The sequence below is a fragment of the Zingiber officinale genome, chromosome 4A (assembly GCF_018446385.1).
Source record: "Zingiber officinale cultivar Zhangliang chromosome 4A, Zo_v1.1, whole genome shotgun sequence".
NCBI lineage: Eukaryota > Viridiplantae > Streptophyta > Magnoliopsida > Zingiberales > Zingiberaceae > Zingiber > Zingiber officinale.
In genome coordinates this window covers 108,371,396-108,389,670 of record NC_055992.1, presented here as the reverse complement: position 1 = coordinate 108,389,670, position 18,275 = coordinate 108,371,396, and the positions used below count along the sequence as shown (strand labels likewise).

Genomic DNA, 18,275 nt, shown 5'->3' with positions numbered 1-18,275 from the left:
TACAATCCCCGTTAGCATAAGTACACGGTGTCGCGGAGTCGTCCACGACACCGCGACCATTAGCCGATCTACTCTGTAAACCCTTTATAAGCTCCCCGTCCGTTGCCGCCTCATCTTCCTTTCGCCATTTCCTCCATCGTGATGACGCACATCGACCCTCCATTTGTCGGCGACGGATCGACAGCGGAGGAGGAGGTGGTGGAGTCCCTCCTCCCACGCCGATCCGCCGCCGTCGACCCCGAGGATGACGAGACCTCTGAGCGCGCTTACGAGTACGATGAGAAGGTCGTCGTCGTCGGCGTCTCCGACGTGGGAGGCGTCGCCTTTGATGGACCTCCACCCCCCTTCTCATGGAGGAAGCTGTGGCTCTTTACTGGCCCGGGGTTCCTGATGAGCATCGCATTCCTGGATCCGGGGAACCTGGAGGGGGACCTCCAAGCCGGGGCGGTAGCCGGATTTTCGCTGCTGTGGCTGCTGCTCTCGGCCACGGCGATGGGGCTCATGATCCAGATGCTCTCGGCGCGGCTAGGCGTTGCCACGGGTCGGCACCTGGCGGAGCTATGCCGCGAGGAGTATCCGAAATGGGCGATGCTGGCGCTGTGGTTGATGGCGGAGGTTGCGCTGATCGGCGCGGATATACAGGAGGTAATTGGGAGTGCCATTGCGATTAAGATCCTAAGCGGTGGGGTTTTTCCACTCTGGACTGGAGTCATCGTCACTGCTTTTGATTGGTGAGACTTGTAGTTTTCCCCATCTCTTTTTGGTAATTGTTGTTTTGAAAAGAATAACAAATTCTACTGCAGCTTAGTTTTTCCTTTATGCCTTAATCTTGTGTTGGCAGCTTCATCTTTCTATTCCTCGAGAACTATGGTGTTAGGAAGTTGGAAGCATTTTTTGCTTTTCTTATTGCAACAATGGCAATCTCATTTACATGGATGTTTGCTGAGGCCAAGCCTAGTGGAAAGGAGCTTCTGATTGGTGTGTCCCTTGTATAATAGTACAAAATTGTTTTTGTTTTCTTCTGAATCTTTCCCCAATCGTTTCTTCAATATTTAATCTATTTCTATGGCAGGTCTTCTGGTCCCAAAACTCAGTTCCAAAACAATAAACCAGGCTGTTGGGATTGTTGGATGTGTGATCATGCCACACAATGTATTTTTACATTCTGCTCTTGTACAGTCAAGAGCCATAGACCCTAACAAGAAAAGCCACGTTCAAGAAGCATTGAGATATTACACCATAGAGTCTACAGCTGCCTTAATTATTTCCTTCCTCATAAATCTATTTGTTACAACAGTTTTCGCAAAGGGATTTTATGGTACAGAGGAAGCTGATCTTATTGGTCTTGAGAATGCTGGCAATTATCTACAAGTGAAGTATGGAGGAGGGCTGTTCCCTATTCTTTACATTTGGGGAATTGGTTTACTAGCAGCTGGGCAAAGTAGCACAATCACTGGGACTTATGCTGGACAGTTTATAATGGGTGGATTTCTGAACCTCCGTCTGAAGAAATGGATCAGATCAATAATCACTAGAAGCTTTGCAATCATCCCAACAATATTTGTTGCTTTGTTCTTTGATACTTCTGATTCTGCACTAGATATTCTGAATCAGTGGCTTAATGTGCTTCAATCAGTTCAAATCCCATTTGCTCTGATTCCACTTCTCACCATGGTGTCAAAAGAACACATTATGGGAGCTTTCAAGATCGGTCCCATTTATCAGGTGAGTTTGTGGATTTCACATATTGGAATACAATAGTTTTTCATTATATGGCTCATTTGACTTGCACATTATAAGAAGAACCTCCTTGCTTCAAGGCCACATATACATGTATATCATTGACAGACATCTTGTCTAGTGTGATAAATTCTAGGTATTGAGAAACATCCAAAGTGGAATGCTTATGGAGACGACTAGATTAATTGGGTCAACAAGTGTTAGCAGTTTGAGGGCAGACAGAGAACTTAAGAATGCTTGAGTACAAAATTTCACTCTTACTCTGCCATTGTACTTTACATTAGGGCACATCATGATATTATATAAATCCTCTAAGTCACTTTCTTTTGTGTCATAATAGAAATATTCAAAGACAATGGAAGGTCAAAGAAATTTTTAGTTAACTGATAAAAATGATTTTAATTGATTTAATTATAACTAGTAGTATAGCCTTGGATAAAGCTTAGTGAAGGGATAATATCGATGTTGCTAATCCAATGTAGTTAGGATGAATACCGCTTGATAATGATAGTGATATTAGATATCCATCTTAGCATTCATATTTTTGTATCCTCATTACCATTATATTAACTTTTTTTTCTGGTTATATCCTTACTGCCAAACACTCTTAACATAAATATGTCACTACAATTTATAAAATTTACCTTTTACTGTAAGGGCACGCGATGACTACCAAAGACTTTTAAAGCAACTGTTCATTTTTTATCTGAATAATGATATTTTCACTAATTTCTTTGCCTTTCTGAACAATAGATCTTCCTCATGCTAAATTTCTGTTTATCCATTTCATATGTTATGATTTCCATCGTGCACTTCATTTAGCTCTCATACCCACCTATTTTTTTTCTAAAAGATATGATCAAGTGTTCTTGAACTTGTTAACTATAAGCAAGCAAAAATGAAAAGTATCTTGTCAGATTTTCATTTTCTTTCCTTAACCACATGGTGTACTACTCTTAGTTTAGGATCTAAATCACAAGATTAACAGATTTTCACAGGTTAATAACAAGAAGAATCTGCTGACTTGGAGGCTACATATGCATGTATTCAAAGATATCGATATGATGTTATAAATGTTAGGTATAAAGGAAGTTTATGAATACCTCTATAACATAGAAGTATTTGGAAAAAGTTACTAACTCTCCAATTTTTAGACATGATTGAGGGTTAAGAATGCCATGAAAATGGAGAAGTTAAGAAAATGTGAGCATGAAACAAATACATTATTGTCTGTTTTTATAATAATTTTAAGCATACATAAGAGCACCTATAAAATTGTACGAGGAAATACATTATTATGTCCCTTTTGTTTCCGATTTTTTCCACTTATGTCCCCAAAATATTTTCGTTCCCATTTATATCCCTCATCCTTTATTTTTGTTCTAGATAATATCCCTAATGTTAATTGCTCTGTGAATATCAGGCAGAAGTGACGTGATGTGCACATACTAAAAAACCCAAATTAGAGCCCGATTGTCATTCATTTGGCGTAAAGAAGCCCTAGCTCTCCAAATTGATGCTTCCCATTTGTTCCAATTCCACTCGCGGTAGCTGATTTCTCTCCAATATCTGTCGGTGAATCGAAGGAGACAACCATAAACCTCGTTTGGCCTCTGTATGTGTCATATTATTGACGAAATTTTTTGATAAATTTCGTTGTTTTAATTGACGCTTTTGGCCAAACGAGATTTATGGTTGTCTCCTTCGATTCACTGGCCGATATCAGAGAGAAATCGACGGCGACTGGAATTGGAACAAAGGGGAAGAATTGATTTGGAGAGTTAGGGCTTCTTTACGCCGAATGAATGATAATCGGGCTCTAATTTGGGTTTTTTAGAGTTGCGTACACATCACATGTCACTTCCATTTATATTCACCGAGCAATTAACGGTAGGGATATTATCTGGAACAAAAATAAATGAGGTATATAAATGGGGACAAAATCGTTTTAGGGGCATAAATGGGAAAAATCGGAAATAAGAGGGACATAATAATTTATTTCCCCAAATTGTACAATTGATCCCAAATAATTGAAATGAAATTTTAGGATTGAAATGAAAATTTTCCTTATCGAAATATATCTTTTTAATTGAGCACTTAGTAAAGCCTCAATATCTAAATTTACTAGCAAAACTAGACAAATCTAGATGTCATGCTCACAAGATCATATGAGGATATAAGATCGACACTGATTTTTTTCTCTCTTTCGATCTCCTTTGTCCGTGCTATAACTTCATCCTAATGTTCTTTCATTGAATGTTCTTGTATTGCAGGCATTGACTTGGGTTATTGCAGCACTTCTTATCACAATCAACGGTTATCTCCTAATCGATTTTTTGTTATTCGGGATACAAGGCATGCTTCTCGGTTCAATCATATGTGCCATCATAGCGATGTATATGGCATTCATAATCTACCTCATTTTGCATGGTACACAGTATAACAGTCGATAATCATCTGTTGAATGGTGCTGCAATTGCTCACTAATCATACTATTGTTTATGGATTCTGAATCCTCGCTGTAAATAATTCTGACGTCCCATTTAACAATTACATGTATAGAACATATCATAGTCCGGAATTCTCTCTGTCTTATGTGTGGCTATTGTGAACTGCACTCTGCTTTGTTTCCTGAGAATACAGTATTTGTAGAACTCAAGTTTGCATGTCTTGACGCCCTTTAATAGACCTATTCGATGAAGCTCCAACATCCCATGCTCACTCATATTACCAGCCACATATGCAACAAAACTGTATTATTTGATTCAGACCTCAGGTAAGTTGAACTTCAGGCCTCTTAGCCTCAACAAGCCATGTGAAGGACAGGATCCATGTGGATATTTCCCAAATCGGAAATAGGGGGAAGATGTTGTTGTCAAGTTGTGGGACAAGATAGAGAGGGCAGAAGTCAAATAAAGAAGTATTTATCTCTCCACTTGTCTTGGGTTGGAGTCCTGTTAAGCAAAGCCATCTTAGGACGAGCACGAAAATGAAATAGGTCATCCATCACTTGTTGAGAGCAGAAGTAATGATGGAATAGGCAAAGATATAGAGGGATATCAAATAGAAGGAAAACAATAGTAACACCACTTAGGATATGAATGGAATTAGGGAGGAGTTGATGAAGTAGAATGCTGAAATAGTGGCTGACGGACACAAAGAAAGGGTGAAAGGGTGAAGGGGAAACAGAGCCCTGTTACGACATGCTCCCTAAACACAGCGATGCTCTCTGCTGTGGGAAAATGTGTTATAGTATATACTGAAAGCCTAGCTTTTGTAAACATTTATTTGTTGAAATAAAAGAATCACATTGGTTAATATCTGCATTTATTTGTTAAATGTAATTGTTCAATTAATTTATATAATAGATAACATGGAGTGTGGTGTCACACTCAGAAGATCATGTTGTCAGTTCTCTATAATTATAAACAGTTGCTCATGACCAAGATGGAAAGGAACAAATCATCGGAATAGTCGTAGTGTAATTAAGTATTAGTTTATCTTGATTAATAAATTACACTGATACACTTTAAGTGTATTGAGTAGGACCATTTAGGTAAGTTCTTTTTTTACTGACTTAGTAAAAGAACTAGACCTTAGTAATTATGGAAGTGTGTGCTCTTAATCCTAATATAATAACAAGCACATATATTTAATATTTATTTCTTTGACTTATCAAAGGGTGAGGTTTAGCTCGATATATCAATATGCCCGATAAGTTGGGAAATGATATTACTTATAGTGTGTTGTTGATTATAGAAGGAATCTGTGTCCTAGTTATCTAGGTTGAGAATGTCCCCAAGAGGAGCTCATAAGGATTGTCATGTTAAACCCTGCAGGTGGATTTAGTCCGACATGACAATGAAGTTGAGTGGTACTACTCTTGGAGCTAGATATTAATTAAGTGAGTTGTCAGTAACTTACTTAATTAGTGGACATTCGTAATCTTAAATACAGGGAGACTAACACACTTATGATAAGAAGGAGCCCATAATGTAATTTGGGATTGATACGGTAGTGCGGTAATAACTCTCTAGTGGAATGAGTTATTATTGATGAATTTGAGTTGTGTGTTCGGGGCGAGCACGGGATACTCAAGCTCATCGGAAGGCCAAAACCAATTTCTCCTCTGGGTCCCTGTCGTAGCCTCATTATAGCCTTAAGTCCATCCAAATATAAGGCTCTTCTTGGTGTCAAAGAAGTGGGCCGGTCCAATGCTTAGTCCGGTCCAATGCTTGGTGACCAAGCAAGGGCCGGCCACATCCTCTTCTATAGGGGTCGACCCTTTGCTTGGTGACCAAGCATGAAGGGGCCGGCCACAATATTCAAACAAGGAGGGTTGTTTTTGAATTTTTAAAATCTTCTCTTTGTAGAAAACTATAAGTTTTAAAAGAGAGATTTTAATTTTAAAAACTTTCCTTATTTAAATTTAGCCACATGTTTTAATAGAGAGTTTTAAAAGTTTTAAAACTTTCCTTTTTTAACCATCCTCATGGTTTAAGAAAAAAAGGTAGATAAGTTTTAAAATTAAAATTTTCTATCATCATGTTAAAAAAGGAAATTTTATAAGAGAAGTTTTAAATTTTAAAACATGGTTTTAATTTTTTAAAATTTTCCTTTTTTAACTCTAGGAAAGAGAGCTTGTAAAATTTTATAAGAGTTTTTTTCTCTTGTAAAATTTTATAAAAAAAAAAATTATTTTTCCTTTCCTAAATATGGTGGTCGGCCACCTTGCTTGATGCCCAAGCAAGGGGCCGGCCAAACTTAATCCTAAACCAAATAGGATTGATCACAACCATTGATTTGGAGATTGATTCAATCAAGAGGAAAGAAAAGGAAAAATTAAAAGGGAAAAGGAAAAACTCTTGGATGATTTTATTTTTTATAAAAGTTTTTCCTTATTTGCCTTGGGCAAGTAATATAAAAGAAGGGGTGAGGGGGCTTCATGAGACACAATTCTTATTTTCTTGCTTGGAGATCATCAAGTGGTCGACCCTTCCTCTCTTCTCTCTTTTCCCTTTTGCTCTCTTCTCCTTGGTGGTGTTGGTGGCCGGATTTTAGAAGAAGAGGAGAAGCTCTTTTGGGTGGTGTTCATCTTGGAGGATCGTCGCCCACACGACGTCCAAGGCGAGGTAAGGAATACGACAGAAGATCTCGAGGTCATTAGCTTACAAAGAGAAGGTATAACTAGTAGTTTTCTTCCGCATTATACTAGTTATTTTCTTTGTAAGAATTCTAAATACAATAGGCAATTAGATCTAGTTTTTCGAAATAGTTTTTCGAGTTTGTGTTTTCTTCTTTTTCGAATTTGTGATTCGATTGTTTTTTTTTTGTTAACCTAGAGTTATTTAAGGAAATAAATATTAGCTTTCCTTAAAAGGCTTTGCCTAGGCGGTGGTGGTTGCTCCCATATCCAAGAAGGTCATGTGCCTCGCCATGCAGTCCTGGAAGCCAATTTTGGAAATTAATATTTATGGAATTAATAACTTAGATAGATTTGAATCAATAGTGTTAAGTTCCACTTGCGATTCAAATCTAAACCATTAAGAACAGATAAGTTAAATTTGGAATTAATGATGTTAAGTTCCGTCTGCGATTCCTAATTTAACTTCTAAAGAACACAATAGGTTATTTAAGGAAAGGTTCGACACTTGTACAAAAAATTTTTGTACAGTGGAACCGGTACGTTTTCCTAGGACTAACCAACAAAATGAGGGCAATCTTCTAGTTGGTATAACTATGTAGGAAGGAAATCCGTAGTTAAAATTGAGGTCGTGAGCATTCACAATGGTGAAGTCTAAGGAATAGAGTGTATACCACATGCTATCCTCAACCATTTTTGCAAGAGAAGCTAACAAGAATGGAAAATGAGGGAGTGACAAAGAAGAAGCATGGAGAAGAAGAAGAAATGAAGGAGTTAAAATTCTCGAAGGTTACTTTTCAAGCAAAGCCATCATATCATAATAATAAATAGGTGGGTTAAATTTTCGACCGTCAGATGATGAGACAAAATGATAAGTATAGGAAAATGCATATACCCATAAGGACATGCACACATGTGTCACCAATGAAAAGCCTGCATTGATAATTGATTTGGCAGGTAGTCATCTCGAAGCGTCGACATTTTTATTGAGGCAAGCCTTATTTTTTATGCAACTCTTTCAAAAGCCCGGCTAGCCCTACGATCAAATGAGTTTTTAGGGACTGCCCGGGAGGATAACAGATAAAATAATAAGGAAAAATCAGGCCCTGTTTATGCTAGACTGATTTCATTCTGAGCAAAGTTAATACCGAACAGGTTTCATCCCAATCGATCCCAAATATTGTTTCCCTTAACTCGCAGGCACTATGAGTCATAGACGATCTCATCCTAAAGTATGGACAAGTGTGACCCATCGTGGAAATAAGTTTAAAGTATTTTTAGTCCTGGACGATTTTTAATGTGATTATGCTAAAACTAAAGACCCCAACCATTATAGTTCACCCGACCTTAAAGTGTATACAGATGATTCTTGCCTTGAAGAATACCCTTGCGTCGAATAATCTGTATTTCAATGTAGTCGATCGGGTTTTGGCCCGAACAAATTTTCGCTATCCTTAGTATATCACCTACACTCGAGAAAAACAAAAAGCATGATTATTAAACTATTAAACATTTGGGCGAAGAGACATAACGAAAATTTGATTATATATGTTACAAACACAAATATGAAGTTATGATTCGTTAATAGAAGACAAGGTGAATACAAAGAAAATCATAGTAACTCGGGAAACAAGTCAGGCGGAGGATTATGGATTATCCTCTTGCGGTCTAGAAAGCGGGTGGGGTGATCAGAAGCTAAATAATCACCCTTCTTTAATTGCTTCACCACATCCTCCGCCTCAATAAGAAGTGCTTTGCTGATGGAGTGGCCGATGGGTGTGTTGAATTCATGCATTTGGAGAAGGACTTTTTCCCTTGCGTCAAAGTGCGCATCTTCTCTTACTCGATAGGCCTTCCACTCCACTTGGACAGCTATCAGCTCGACTGAGAGACCTGCGTCAAGGTATCCCGCTCAGTATCTCAAGCCACCCATTTAGAAACTTTGATGGCTAGCTTGATGTCATTGGTGGCATTTTGCTCCTTTAGCTGAGAGAGGAGGCGATCAACTTCTACAGTCTTCTCATCCAGATATGCCTTTATGTTCGCTTGAAGGGTTATCTCTGATTGGAGTTTAGCTTTAGAAGTCTTCAGGATAATTTTTAAGCTGACCACTTTTTAAAGTTCAGCCTTCGCTAGTCATTGAGCCTCTTGGAGCTTAGCTTCTAACCCACTCAGCCACTTAGAGGGGGGTACAAGAGCAGCATCATAAATTTATTGCTTTAGCAACTCATTTTCCCATGCCAGAGAGTACAATTACTGTGCAACACTCATCCTAATCACCCAGTGCTAAAAGAAAAGACAAACAGTGTTAGAAGCATCTAGTGTGGGAAATGATATATTAAAATACTTTACCTTGATCTGTTTGTAAGCGTATTCATTTTCTAACTCCATAGGAGTTAGCTTGCTGAGCTGGTTTCCAGTGTCCTCGCAGGCCTTTGTTAAATGCCCCCTTAGAAGTATCTGGCCGGTCGGGGCAGTTGGGGGAGAAGTTATAGCCTGGACAGAGGACATATCAAAAGCAGTTAAAAATTGATGGGGCCGTCTCAACATGGGAGAGACTGAAGGGGTCTTCACACAGGGAGACACGAAGAAGGCAGGGTCTATTGACTCATCCGGCAGGGAAACAACCTCCTATGTTTGAGTGGGATCCGACATTTGGCTGGCAGAAGGAAGGGCAGACAAGGTTCACTCAGAAGATTGCTCTTATACCTCCTCCCGGATGGGCTCTTTCTGGGTGGGAGATACTTAAGTGGAGAGCACCTCACTGGAGGGTACTTCAACGGAGGGTGCTCATTCTTCGAGGATTTGGGCATGGATAAGCTTATGCCTTTTGCGTCTCTTTGGGGGGCGACTTCCCCCTCTGAAGGAGAAACCTCAGGCACTGGAACTGGAGCGGAAGGTAATTCCCCAAAGGTAGCGGTCGTGTTGGACTTAGCCGTAGGACTGCAGGACGCCCCATCGGAAGGGTCGGCCGGTTGTAAACCCCACTTGGTCAATAGTTCTCATTCCTTAGTGTGGAGCTCTTCCTCCTCCACATTAATCTCTTCGTCAACTAGAGATGTAAAAATGACATTTACTGCATAAAATAAAAAATACCTTAGTTAGTGATAATGTAGTAACCAAGTTAATGAAACTTACCTAAAGAGCCAGGAAGATTCTTTTGGATAGAGCTCAAGCCAAACAAATGCAGAAGGCCTTCACATAACTACTTGTGGATTTTGAAGTGTCCACCGCTCAATTTGGTGAAATATGAGATAAAAGAAGGGTCATGCTTATAATTTTCTAAATTAGGAAGGGGAGGAAGGAAAGATTGCCATACAGTCGGCTAAGTGGCGGGCTCATACATTTTAAGGAAAAAGAAATGCGACTTCCAGCCCTTGTTCGAAGAACGCATGCCTTCAAAGAAAATTGATTTCGGACGAGATTGGAAAAGGAAGACCCTTGGTTCCGATTTCGATTTTTTAGGATAAGAAAATAGAAAGAAAATTTGAGGGGTTGGGGGAATACTATATAGGCGAAATAACATGAACGTGCCACACAAGGCGCAGATGGCATTCGAAGCGAATTGTTGTAAAGGGATGTTGAAGTTGCAACTCACCTTGGACAAGAACGGGGGATAGGAAAATGAAGACCGAATGTTAACTAGTCCTTAAAGAAGGTGACGTGGTTAGCAGGAGGGCGATGAGGATGAGCATTGGAAGAAGGGATGATGATATGATAATTCTTAGGGATTTCATATCGAGAACAGATGTAAGCCTTATTAGCAGCATCAAAAGCCGAATGGCTTAGAGTGTACCGGGGCAAAAGATTCTTAAGCCATGAGAAAATGCAAGAAGAGTAAAGAACGAATGACTTATTGGTCGCTTAAGGTGAAGGGAAGAAGAAAAATGTGAACGAGAGGTCCTTGGAAAGGAGAGCGAAGAAGATGAAAGGCAAAGTACTGAGAAGATGGGTCATTTAGGTTTTTATAAAGTATAACTTAATTACAGCCGTTGGATCAAAACGACATGCTCTGGGAGAATCATTGATTTTGTAAGGGGAAATGTGCCATTGAGTTATACGAGGAGACATGCGTCAGAGGTCGTTTTAGAGAATGAGGAGGGGGTGTTATGTGACATTCACCCATAAATAGACATTTATGATATTGGATGTGACAACCAAATCATTTCTTTGTCTAAATACCTCTTCGTGAGTCCTCGGTAATTTCTCTTGGATAACTAGCCATTGACAAATAGTTTTTGAAAAAAAATACTGCTAAAATGCCTAAGGCACGAAGGAGCACGTGATTTTCCAGACGACCCTAGTAAAAGAGATGAGTGGAAGAAATTAGGCTTGGGTCCAGTCAGTCAGTTACACCTCCTTCGACTAGACTTGAAGGGAAAACTAGTGATACAGGTTATAATGAGCAGACCCAGGAGATGACGTGGCAGTCAAAGTCAAGAGGACTTGGGATCAAGGTCAATGGAGGAAGGCATCTCCCTATCTGGCTATGATTGGTTATCCAATGCCAAGACTCACTGAATCGGCCTGGTTGGATTCCAAGCCAGGCGGAAAAGGTCGACCGACTCTTAGCCGGTCAGACATAAGAGATTCAGTGCTTTATCCTTGAACTAAAGAGACAGTATGCTCGGTCATTTAATAGCCGATCGACTTTAAGGACGACTGCCCTTATAAGTTGGCCGGAATGACTGACCCACCTCACATTCGGCCAACCATAGACCTGGTCGGAGGGAGGGTCAAACTCCTCTATATGAGTCTTTATACATATGCTCGGTCGACCTGATCACTAGTCATCCCTATGGATATCAGTTCAATAATAGAACTAAACGGGTTCATAGGATTCATGCCCATCTCTTCTATGTCTAAGTATAAGATAGCCTTATACATTCGGTTAGAATGCTAAGTGTACTTTAACCACAAGTTAGGTTATGCCCGACCAGACAAGGGTATGACCAGGCCTAAGGCACTTTGACTCAAAATATCGATCGAACTGCTTAGAACACAATTTCATTTCTTCAGAAACCCATTGTACGCCCGACTGGACTTAAGGCACTTTGACTTAAAATACCGACTGAACTACTCATAACACTGATTCATTTCTCCAAAAGCCCATTATACGCCCGACCGAACAAAAGATCGACTAGGCCTAAGACGTTTATCTTCATATTGCTGCTCGAACAGATATATAACATTCACATGTCATTAGAGGGATTTCCAACGCGCACATGTTATCATACTGTTTCTTAAACAGATTCCTAACATGTCTAAGGCATTCTATTATTTCTCGAGTAGATTTCTACATAGTCTTCAATACATAATAAGGCATTTTAATACAAGGACTCGCATAAAGATCGACCGAGACATACTCAGCCGACAACATAATTAGATAATGATAACAATCTGTCAGAATAACAAACATGTGTCAGAGAATATTATTTTGGAAACCTCTTCAGAGACCATCATGTCTCCCATTAGTTGATCATTTATAACAGCATATTCCTTCAACAACATCAACAATAACAGAAGCTATAAACGACAAAAGAGGCATACATGCGGGTAAAGGGAAGATTTATCGGATAATTATGGCTCATTGCCAAGGATCTACACTTTTCTTTACTTAACAAACTCTAACACACTATATCATTTCATAATTGCGGAGGTTATGTGAGGTGGTATATAAAGGGGGAGTCCTCTCTGTGGCGAAGGTACATTCTTTGAACATTTGCAACATACTCTCGCACACATTTACTACTGTTCTTCATTCACTCGTCCGAACTTGTACTAACTTGAACATCAGAGGGCCTCCACCAGGGACTCCCCGTCGTTTCTAAGCGCTGTTGTTTTATTGGCTAGTCTTCATGTGCGTAGGATTGAAAGGAAACTTTTCAGTAGAGTAAGAGGTCTTCTACCAATTAACTCTCACGCCACCGTACCGAGCACGTCATCTCTACAATTTTTAGATAGGATATATATATATATGATTTATTAAAAAGACAGACCAACTCCACAAAGATTATGATATTAGCAATGATCAATTTTTGACTCCACTTAATTAGCTTATAATAATGTCAACAAATAGCGAAGGTAGTATAACTACTAACTAGTATCTCATTATTTATGCAACAAAATTGATTTACTTTGTGTATCATTTTCATGGAGTGTTTCCACTCTTTTTGACTAGGGCTTGCACATATTCAAATTCAAATCAATTAGATCTAGTTAAATTCAAATCAATTAGATCTAGTTTATAGATTTGTGCTGTTTGTATCTGAAATCTACTGCTGTATTTCGATCCTTTTAGAATTGCTACAAGTTCTAACAAAACTCTCAATTCAACACAATTTTTTTGTGTGGGGTGGAATAACAGCTTTAAAATCTAACGGTAGTGCAGGAAGCTTAGTCAACGGTGTGGAGGATTGAGAGAAATGTGTGTGCGTGACTAATTTGGACACTGTAGAGTGTGAACATCCAATTAGAAAAATTATAGATTTTTTTTTGCTCTCTAAATCAGTCTCATATGAAATAAGGTAAATTCAGATATATAAATGGGAGAGATATGACGAATGAATTCTAGATCGTGATTTTCTATAAACCACCCCTGATTATTACACAAAAAATATTATACGTTTACCCTCGAGGAGGCCTTGCGATAATCATAGAAACGTAGGGGGAAAAATGATAGAAAATCATTGAGTCGACGACGACGACGACCGATTCAATGAAACGTGGGGAATAACTAGTTTAATTAAAATATTGTAAAAGAGAAGACCAGATTTTTCTTATTTGAGTCAAACAAGTACCCTTCACTTTACAGAAGTATCCTTAGATTATTAAATTTTGTTGAAAATTCTTGTGGTCGCCTTAAGCTCTTCTTTGTTTTTTTTATCTGTCTTTAAAGAGTTATAAAATTTTTAGAAATTCGTTATAATTTAAAATTTAAAGCCTTTCTTGTTTGAGTCAAAAGTGTTCCAACACCAATATACGTGAAGGGTAAAGGCGACCCTATAATTGACTAAATTAAGTTGTTGACCGACCATATTAAGTAGATAATCATGACTTTTAAAAGGAGTTTATCTTCGTGATAATTGATTTGAACTTGAATCAATTGGATTGATTATCTCATATTATGCACTAGTGTTTCAATTTTATATCTAGAGAAAAAACTTAAAGTTTACGAGTTCAATACAAGCATTGATTATGAAGATTAAACAGTCGCATTTTCTAAAAGGTTATTAAAACGGTCAAATATACGGAAGGTTGTAAATGAACCAAGTATTTGTGAACAAGTTTGGTATTCAACTTGATAACAATTTATTTATGTTCGTTTAATATATACAAGATTAATTAAATAAACAATCTTGAACAGCCCGTTAAACTAAACAAATAAGTTTGAACAAACATGTGTTAGCTCATTAACGTTCGTGAAAAAATATTCATAAATAACGTTCGTGAACAATGTTCACGAATCATATTTATTAATAATTTTTTTTCAATATGCTAAATAAATAATAAAATAAACAAATAAATTTAAATTATCAAGCTCAATAACCAACCAAACAACTAAAGTTTTCAAACAATCAAACAAGCTTGAATTGAGAACTCAATAACATCTAAACAAATCAAGCTCAAACCAAGCTCAAGCCAAGTTTGAATTGAGACTCGATAATATTTAAACAAGCCAAGCTCAAGCCCAGCTTTAAACAAACTCAAGTTCATAAAAAATAAACAAAGTCAAGCTTGAACAATCATTTCAAAAGCTTGGTTTATTTTAATCTCGGTTCGGTTCGGCTTGACTATCTTATCAAATAAATTTAAACATCCCAGAGTGACTCGACTCAGCTCGGCTCGTTTATCGCCTTAAATATAAGCGCGTGTCGCAGTTTAGCTAGATTACGCAACCTTGGTTCTCTTCTTCTCTCTCCTTCCCTCTTCTCCTTTGCTGCCAAATGAATCCAAAGTTGGTGCTCACCAAATCTTTGTCCATCTTGTCCCTGCTGTTCATGTTGGAGGGAAGGAAGCCCGCGCTGGCTACGACGTCTGTCATGGAGGACTGCGAGTCCAAGAGCTGCGGGGACGGCCGCAACATCACCTATCCCTTCTGGCTCGACGGCCAGCAGCAATCCTACTGTGGCTACTCCTCCTTCAGGGTCACCTGCAAGAACAACAGCTACAGCCCTGTGATGACCTTCCTAGACCGAGAGTTTTATGTCATCGACATCTTCTACGACAACCGATCGCTCATCCTCACTTCTATCGAGTTCCTCGATCAGCAGTGCCCGTTGCCTTACACCAACGTCACTACTAATACCAATTTCTACCCGCTCAGCGTCAGCCCCCTCAACACGGAGGTCTACTTCCTGCTCAATTGCTCCGATAAAGTGGAAGGTGTTGGCGATAACCATTCCGTTGTTGCTGGGATTTTTCCTGCTATGCTGTGTAATCGTAGTCGTGCGGATGAAGAGAAACAGAGCAGCAAAGTCGATCATGAACGACTCTGAGGATTCACTTCTGCATAATACTGGAGTAGGTGAGCTCCTTCTGTCATTCCATTTTATCTGCATACAATTCAAACTTCAAAACAAAAATCCTGATGGAAGAATCCCTCTAATCAATTAATGGTCTGATCTTTGTGCCAGCTCTAATCAACATAGGGATTCTACCTTCCTACGACTTATCTACAATAAAAGCTGCAGCAAATGATTTCTCTGATGAAAATAAACTCGGTGAAGGAGGATTTGGTGTTGTTTACAAGGTCAGAGTTCTAATATGGTGGAAAAGACTTTTTATCTTTCAAACCACAAATCTGAAATGAGTGATACATTCTATCAGGGTCAGTTGCAAGATGGACAAAAGATTGCAGTCAAAAAATTGTCAAGATACTCTTCGCAAGGTCCAAATGAGTTCCAAAATGAACTTTCACTGATAGCCAAGTTACAACACAGAAATCTTGTTCGACTTTTGGGATCGTGTATTGAAGGAGATGAGAGACTCATCATCCTTGAATACATGGAAAATAAAAGCTTAGACGCCTTCATTTATGGTCAGTATATTTGCTTACATTAAATTCAATTGACATCATAAATGGTTAGACATCAGCTGCAATTTCTTTATCTAATCTTAAGGAAATGTGCCCAGATAAAACTAGAAGTTCATTGCTAAACTGGCAAAAGCGTCTAGATATAATAATTGGGATTGCTCGTGGACTCCTATAATTGCATCAAGACTCTCTCTTGAGGGTCATCCATCGTGATCTTAAGCCGAGTAATATCCTCCTTGACAAGGATATGATTCCAAAAATTTCAGATTTTGGCATTTCAAGGATATTTGAAGGAGATGGAGCTCCGGAGAATGCAACTACTAGGCCAATTGGAACAATGTAAGTACTTTAAGATGAATTTATTTGATTGAAAAGATAAAAGAGATTATTTATGTTTTATGTGCAAATTTGTTATCTTTCCTTTTTCTTACCCCTTGTATATATCTTAGTCAAACAATAAATTATTGGAAAATGCTAATATTGAAGTTCTTAAATGCAGTGGATATATGACACTTGAGGACTTAAATGATGGAGTTTTTTCATCTAAATTAGATGTATTTAGTTTTGGTGTCATAGTATTAGAAATTCTTAGTGGCACAAGGAATAAAATAATCAACCACACAGATGCAAGTCTGAATCTTTTAGGACATGTAAGTAATTGTGATCTCAATATATACATTCATGTTTTAATCATTAAGTGTTCCTTAGAATTCAAATTTTGATTTTATGTCATGGCAGGCATATAGGCTTTGGAAGGAAGGTAGATCATTAGAGATTCTTGATAATGCATTAGATTGCTCATATCCAACAACAGAAATCCTACGTTGCATTTGTTGGGTTCTTCGGGCCGCGAAAATCGCTTTTTCGCGTCGCGGAAACCCCGAGTCACTCAAAGCCGTAGATCCGTGCAAAGATTCGTAAACAAAACTTTTCGAAAAACCTTTTCTTGTACGAGTTTGTAAAACCTTTAGATCTACACTAGATAAGGGTTATACCTTCGAAGCGTGCCTTTCGCTTATCCCGCTCGTCCAAGGAGTTGCCGGATCTCTAGACCGTCAAGCGCCGGTCCTCTAGAAGTATCCACACGGACACGTAGGTGGAGAAAACCTCACACAAAGGTGTGCTAGCACCTTGGTGAGATTCGGCCAAGCAAGGAGGAGAGGGAGAGGGAGAGCTTGAGAGGAAGAAGGAGGAAGATTCACCACACTTGAATGAAAATGAATGAAAAATCAAATCCAATTCAAAAGTGGCCGGCCACTTCTCATCAAGTGTAACTCCCCATTAAATGCAATTAATGTGAAGTTAATAAGAAAATGGCTTTGTAACTTCCATGAGGTGGCACACCATGATGATGTGGAACATCATCATTGGTCCACCTAATGCCAACTCACCAATGAGGTGGCAAAAGGTCAAGTCAAAATTGACCTTTGGTCTTCCTTCTCTAGTCAAGTCAAACTTGACCCAATCTCTACCATGGTTGATCTAATCCAACCATTTGATTCGAGCCAACTTAATATAATGAATCTAATTCATTAAATTAAATTGATTTAATAAGTCATAATCTAAATTAGACTCATTAAATACATGAATCAACTTGAGTCGAACTCAAGTTAGCCCAATTAGGATTACTCTTAATCCAATTTGATTCATCAAATGAATCTAATCCTCTTGGTTCATCATATGAACCTAATCTCCATCTAATTGTCCTAAGTGTGTGACCCTATAGGTTCTTGTAACGTTGGCAATGCCCTAAACCCATTTAGGAGCATAAGTAATGAGCGGTATCTAGCAACACATCATTACTACCCAAGTTACAAGAATGTCGAGATCCGACATCACCTTGTGACTACTAATTGTGACTCCTCACAATATGTGACATTGTCCTTCTCTCCTAGACATCTAGATTGATCAATGTGAGGCATAGACCGTGTCATCCTCTAATCAATCTAAATCTTGAACTCCAAGTAGACTCACTCGATCAAATGAGCTCAACATCTAATGTTGACTCATTTGGGCATGACCATGCACTTAGTGGTCTCACTCTATCAAGAATACCGATGTCGCTCCCGTCATATGGGAGGGATAGATTCCATCTACATCACTCACATCCATCCGCATAATTTGTTACATAGCCAGTAATCGCCTTTATAGTCCACCCAGTTACGGGTGACGTTTGACGAAACTAAAGTACATAATTCCTTATGTAGGGATCCATGGTGACTTCAGGTCTAAGGACTAATAGTCATACTAATAGCCACATGAGAAAGTATATGACACTCATATAACGATCCATGATACTTTCTCATGGCGGGTCATTCAGTATACATTCTCTAATGCATACCCATGTGTCAGCTT

At 38.7% G+C, this 18,275-nt stretch overlaps 2 protein-coding genes across 2 annotated transcripts; both read left to right on the top strand.

Moving 5' to 3' along the window:
* The first annotated feature begins 67 nt into the window (after positions 1-67).
* Positions 68-4,319, top strand: LOC121973540 (metal transporter Nramp6-like). Its single transcript, XM_042524949.1, has 4 exons — positions 68-731; positions 842-978; positions 1,073-1,725; positions 4,014-4,319. Exons 1-4 carry the CDS (start codon positions 142-144, stop codon positions 4,191-4,193), a joined length of 1,560 nt encoding a protein of 519 aa, XP_042380883.1. The 5' UTR covers positions 68-141; the 3' UTR covers positions 4,194-4,319.
* A 10,538-nt stretch (positions 4,320-14,857) lies between these two features.
* LOC121972603 (G-type lectin S-receptor-like serine/threonine-protein kinase RKS1) lies at positions 14,858-16,263 on the top strand. The gene is made up of 4 exons (XM_042524256.1): positions 14,858-15,410; positions 15,520-15,635; positions 15,713-15,923; positions 16,100-16,263. The coding sequence occupies exons 1-4, from the start codon at positions 15,089-15,091 to the stop codon at positions 16,261-16,263; spliced, it is 813 nt and encodes a 270-aa protein (XP_042380190.1). The 5' UTR covers positions 14,858-15,088.
* Positions 16,264-18,275: the final 2,012 nt, after the last annotated feature.

What these genes read in the sequence shown, in the direction of transcription:
- LOC121973540 (XM_042524949.1), top strand. Translation starts at nt 142, where the DNA reads ATGACGCACATCGACCCTCCATTTGTCGGCGACGGATCGACAGCGGAG. An exon ending in ATCGTCACTGCTTTTGATTG is followed by an intron (nt 732 to 841) that starts GTGAGACTTGTA and finishes TTGTGTTGGCAG; the next exon opens with CTTCATCTTTCTATTCCTCG. An exon ending in TGGAAAGGAGCTTCTGATTG is followed by an intron (nt 979 to 1,072) that starts GTGTGTCCCTTG and finishes TTTCTATGGCAG; the next exon opens with GTCTTCTGGTCCCAAAACTC.
- LOC121972603 (XM_042524256.1), top strand. Translation starts at nt 15,089, where the DNA reads ATGTCATCGACATCTTCTACGACAACCGATCGCTCATCCTCACTTCTA. An exon ending in TCTGCATAATACTGGAGTAG is followed by an intron (nt 15,411 to 15,519) that starts GTGAGCTCCTTC and finishes TCTTTGTGCCAG; the next exon opens with CTCTAATCAACATAGGGATT. An exon ending in CTTAGACGCCTTCATTTATG is followed by an intron (nt 15,924 to 16,099) that starts GTCAGTATATTT and finishes TCCTATAATTGC; the next exon opens with ATCAAGACTCTCTCTTGAGG.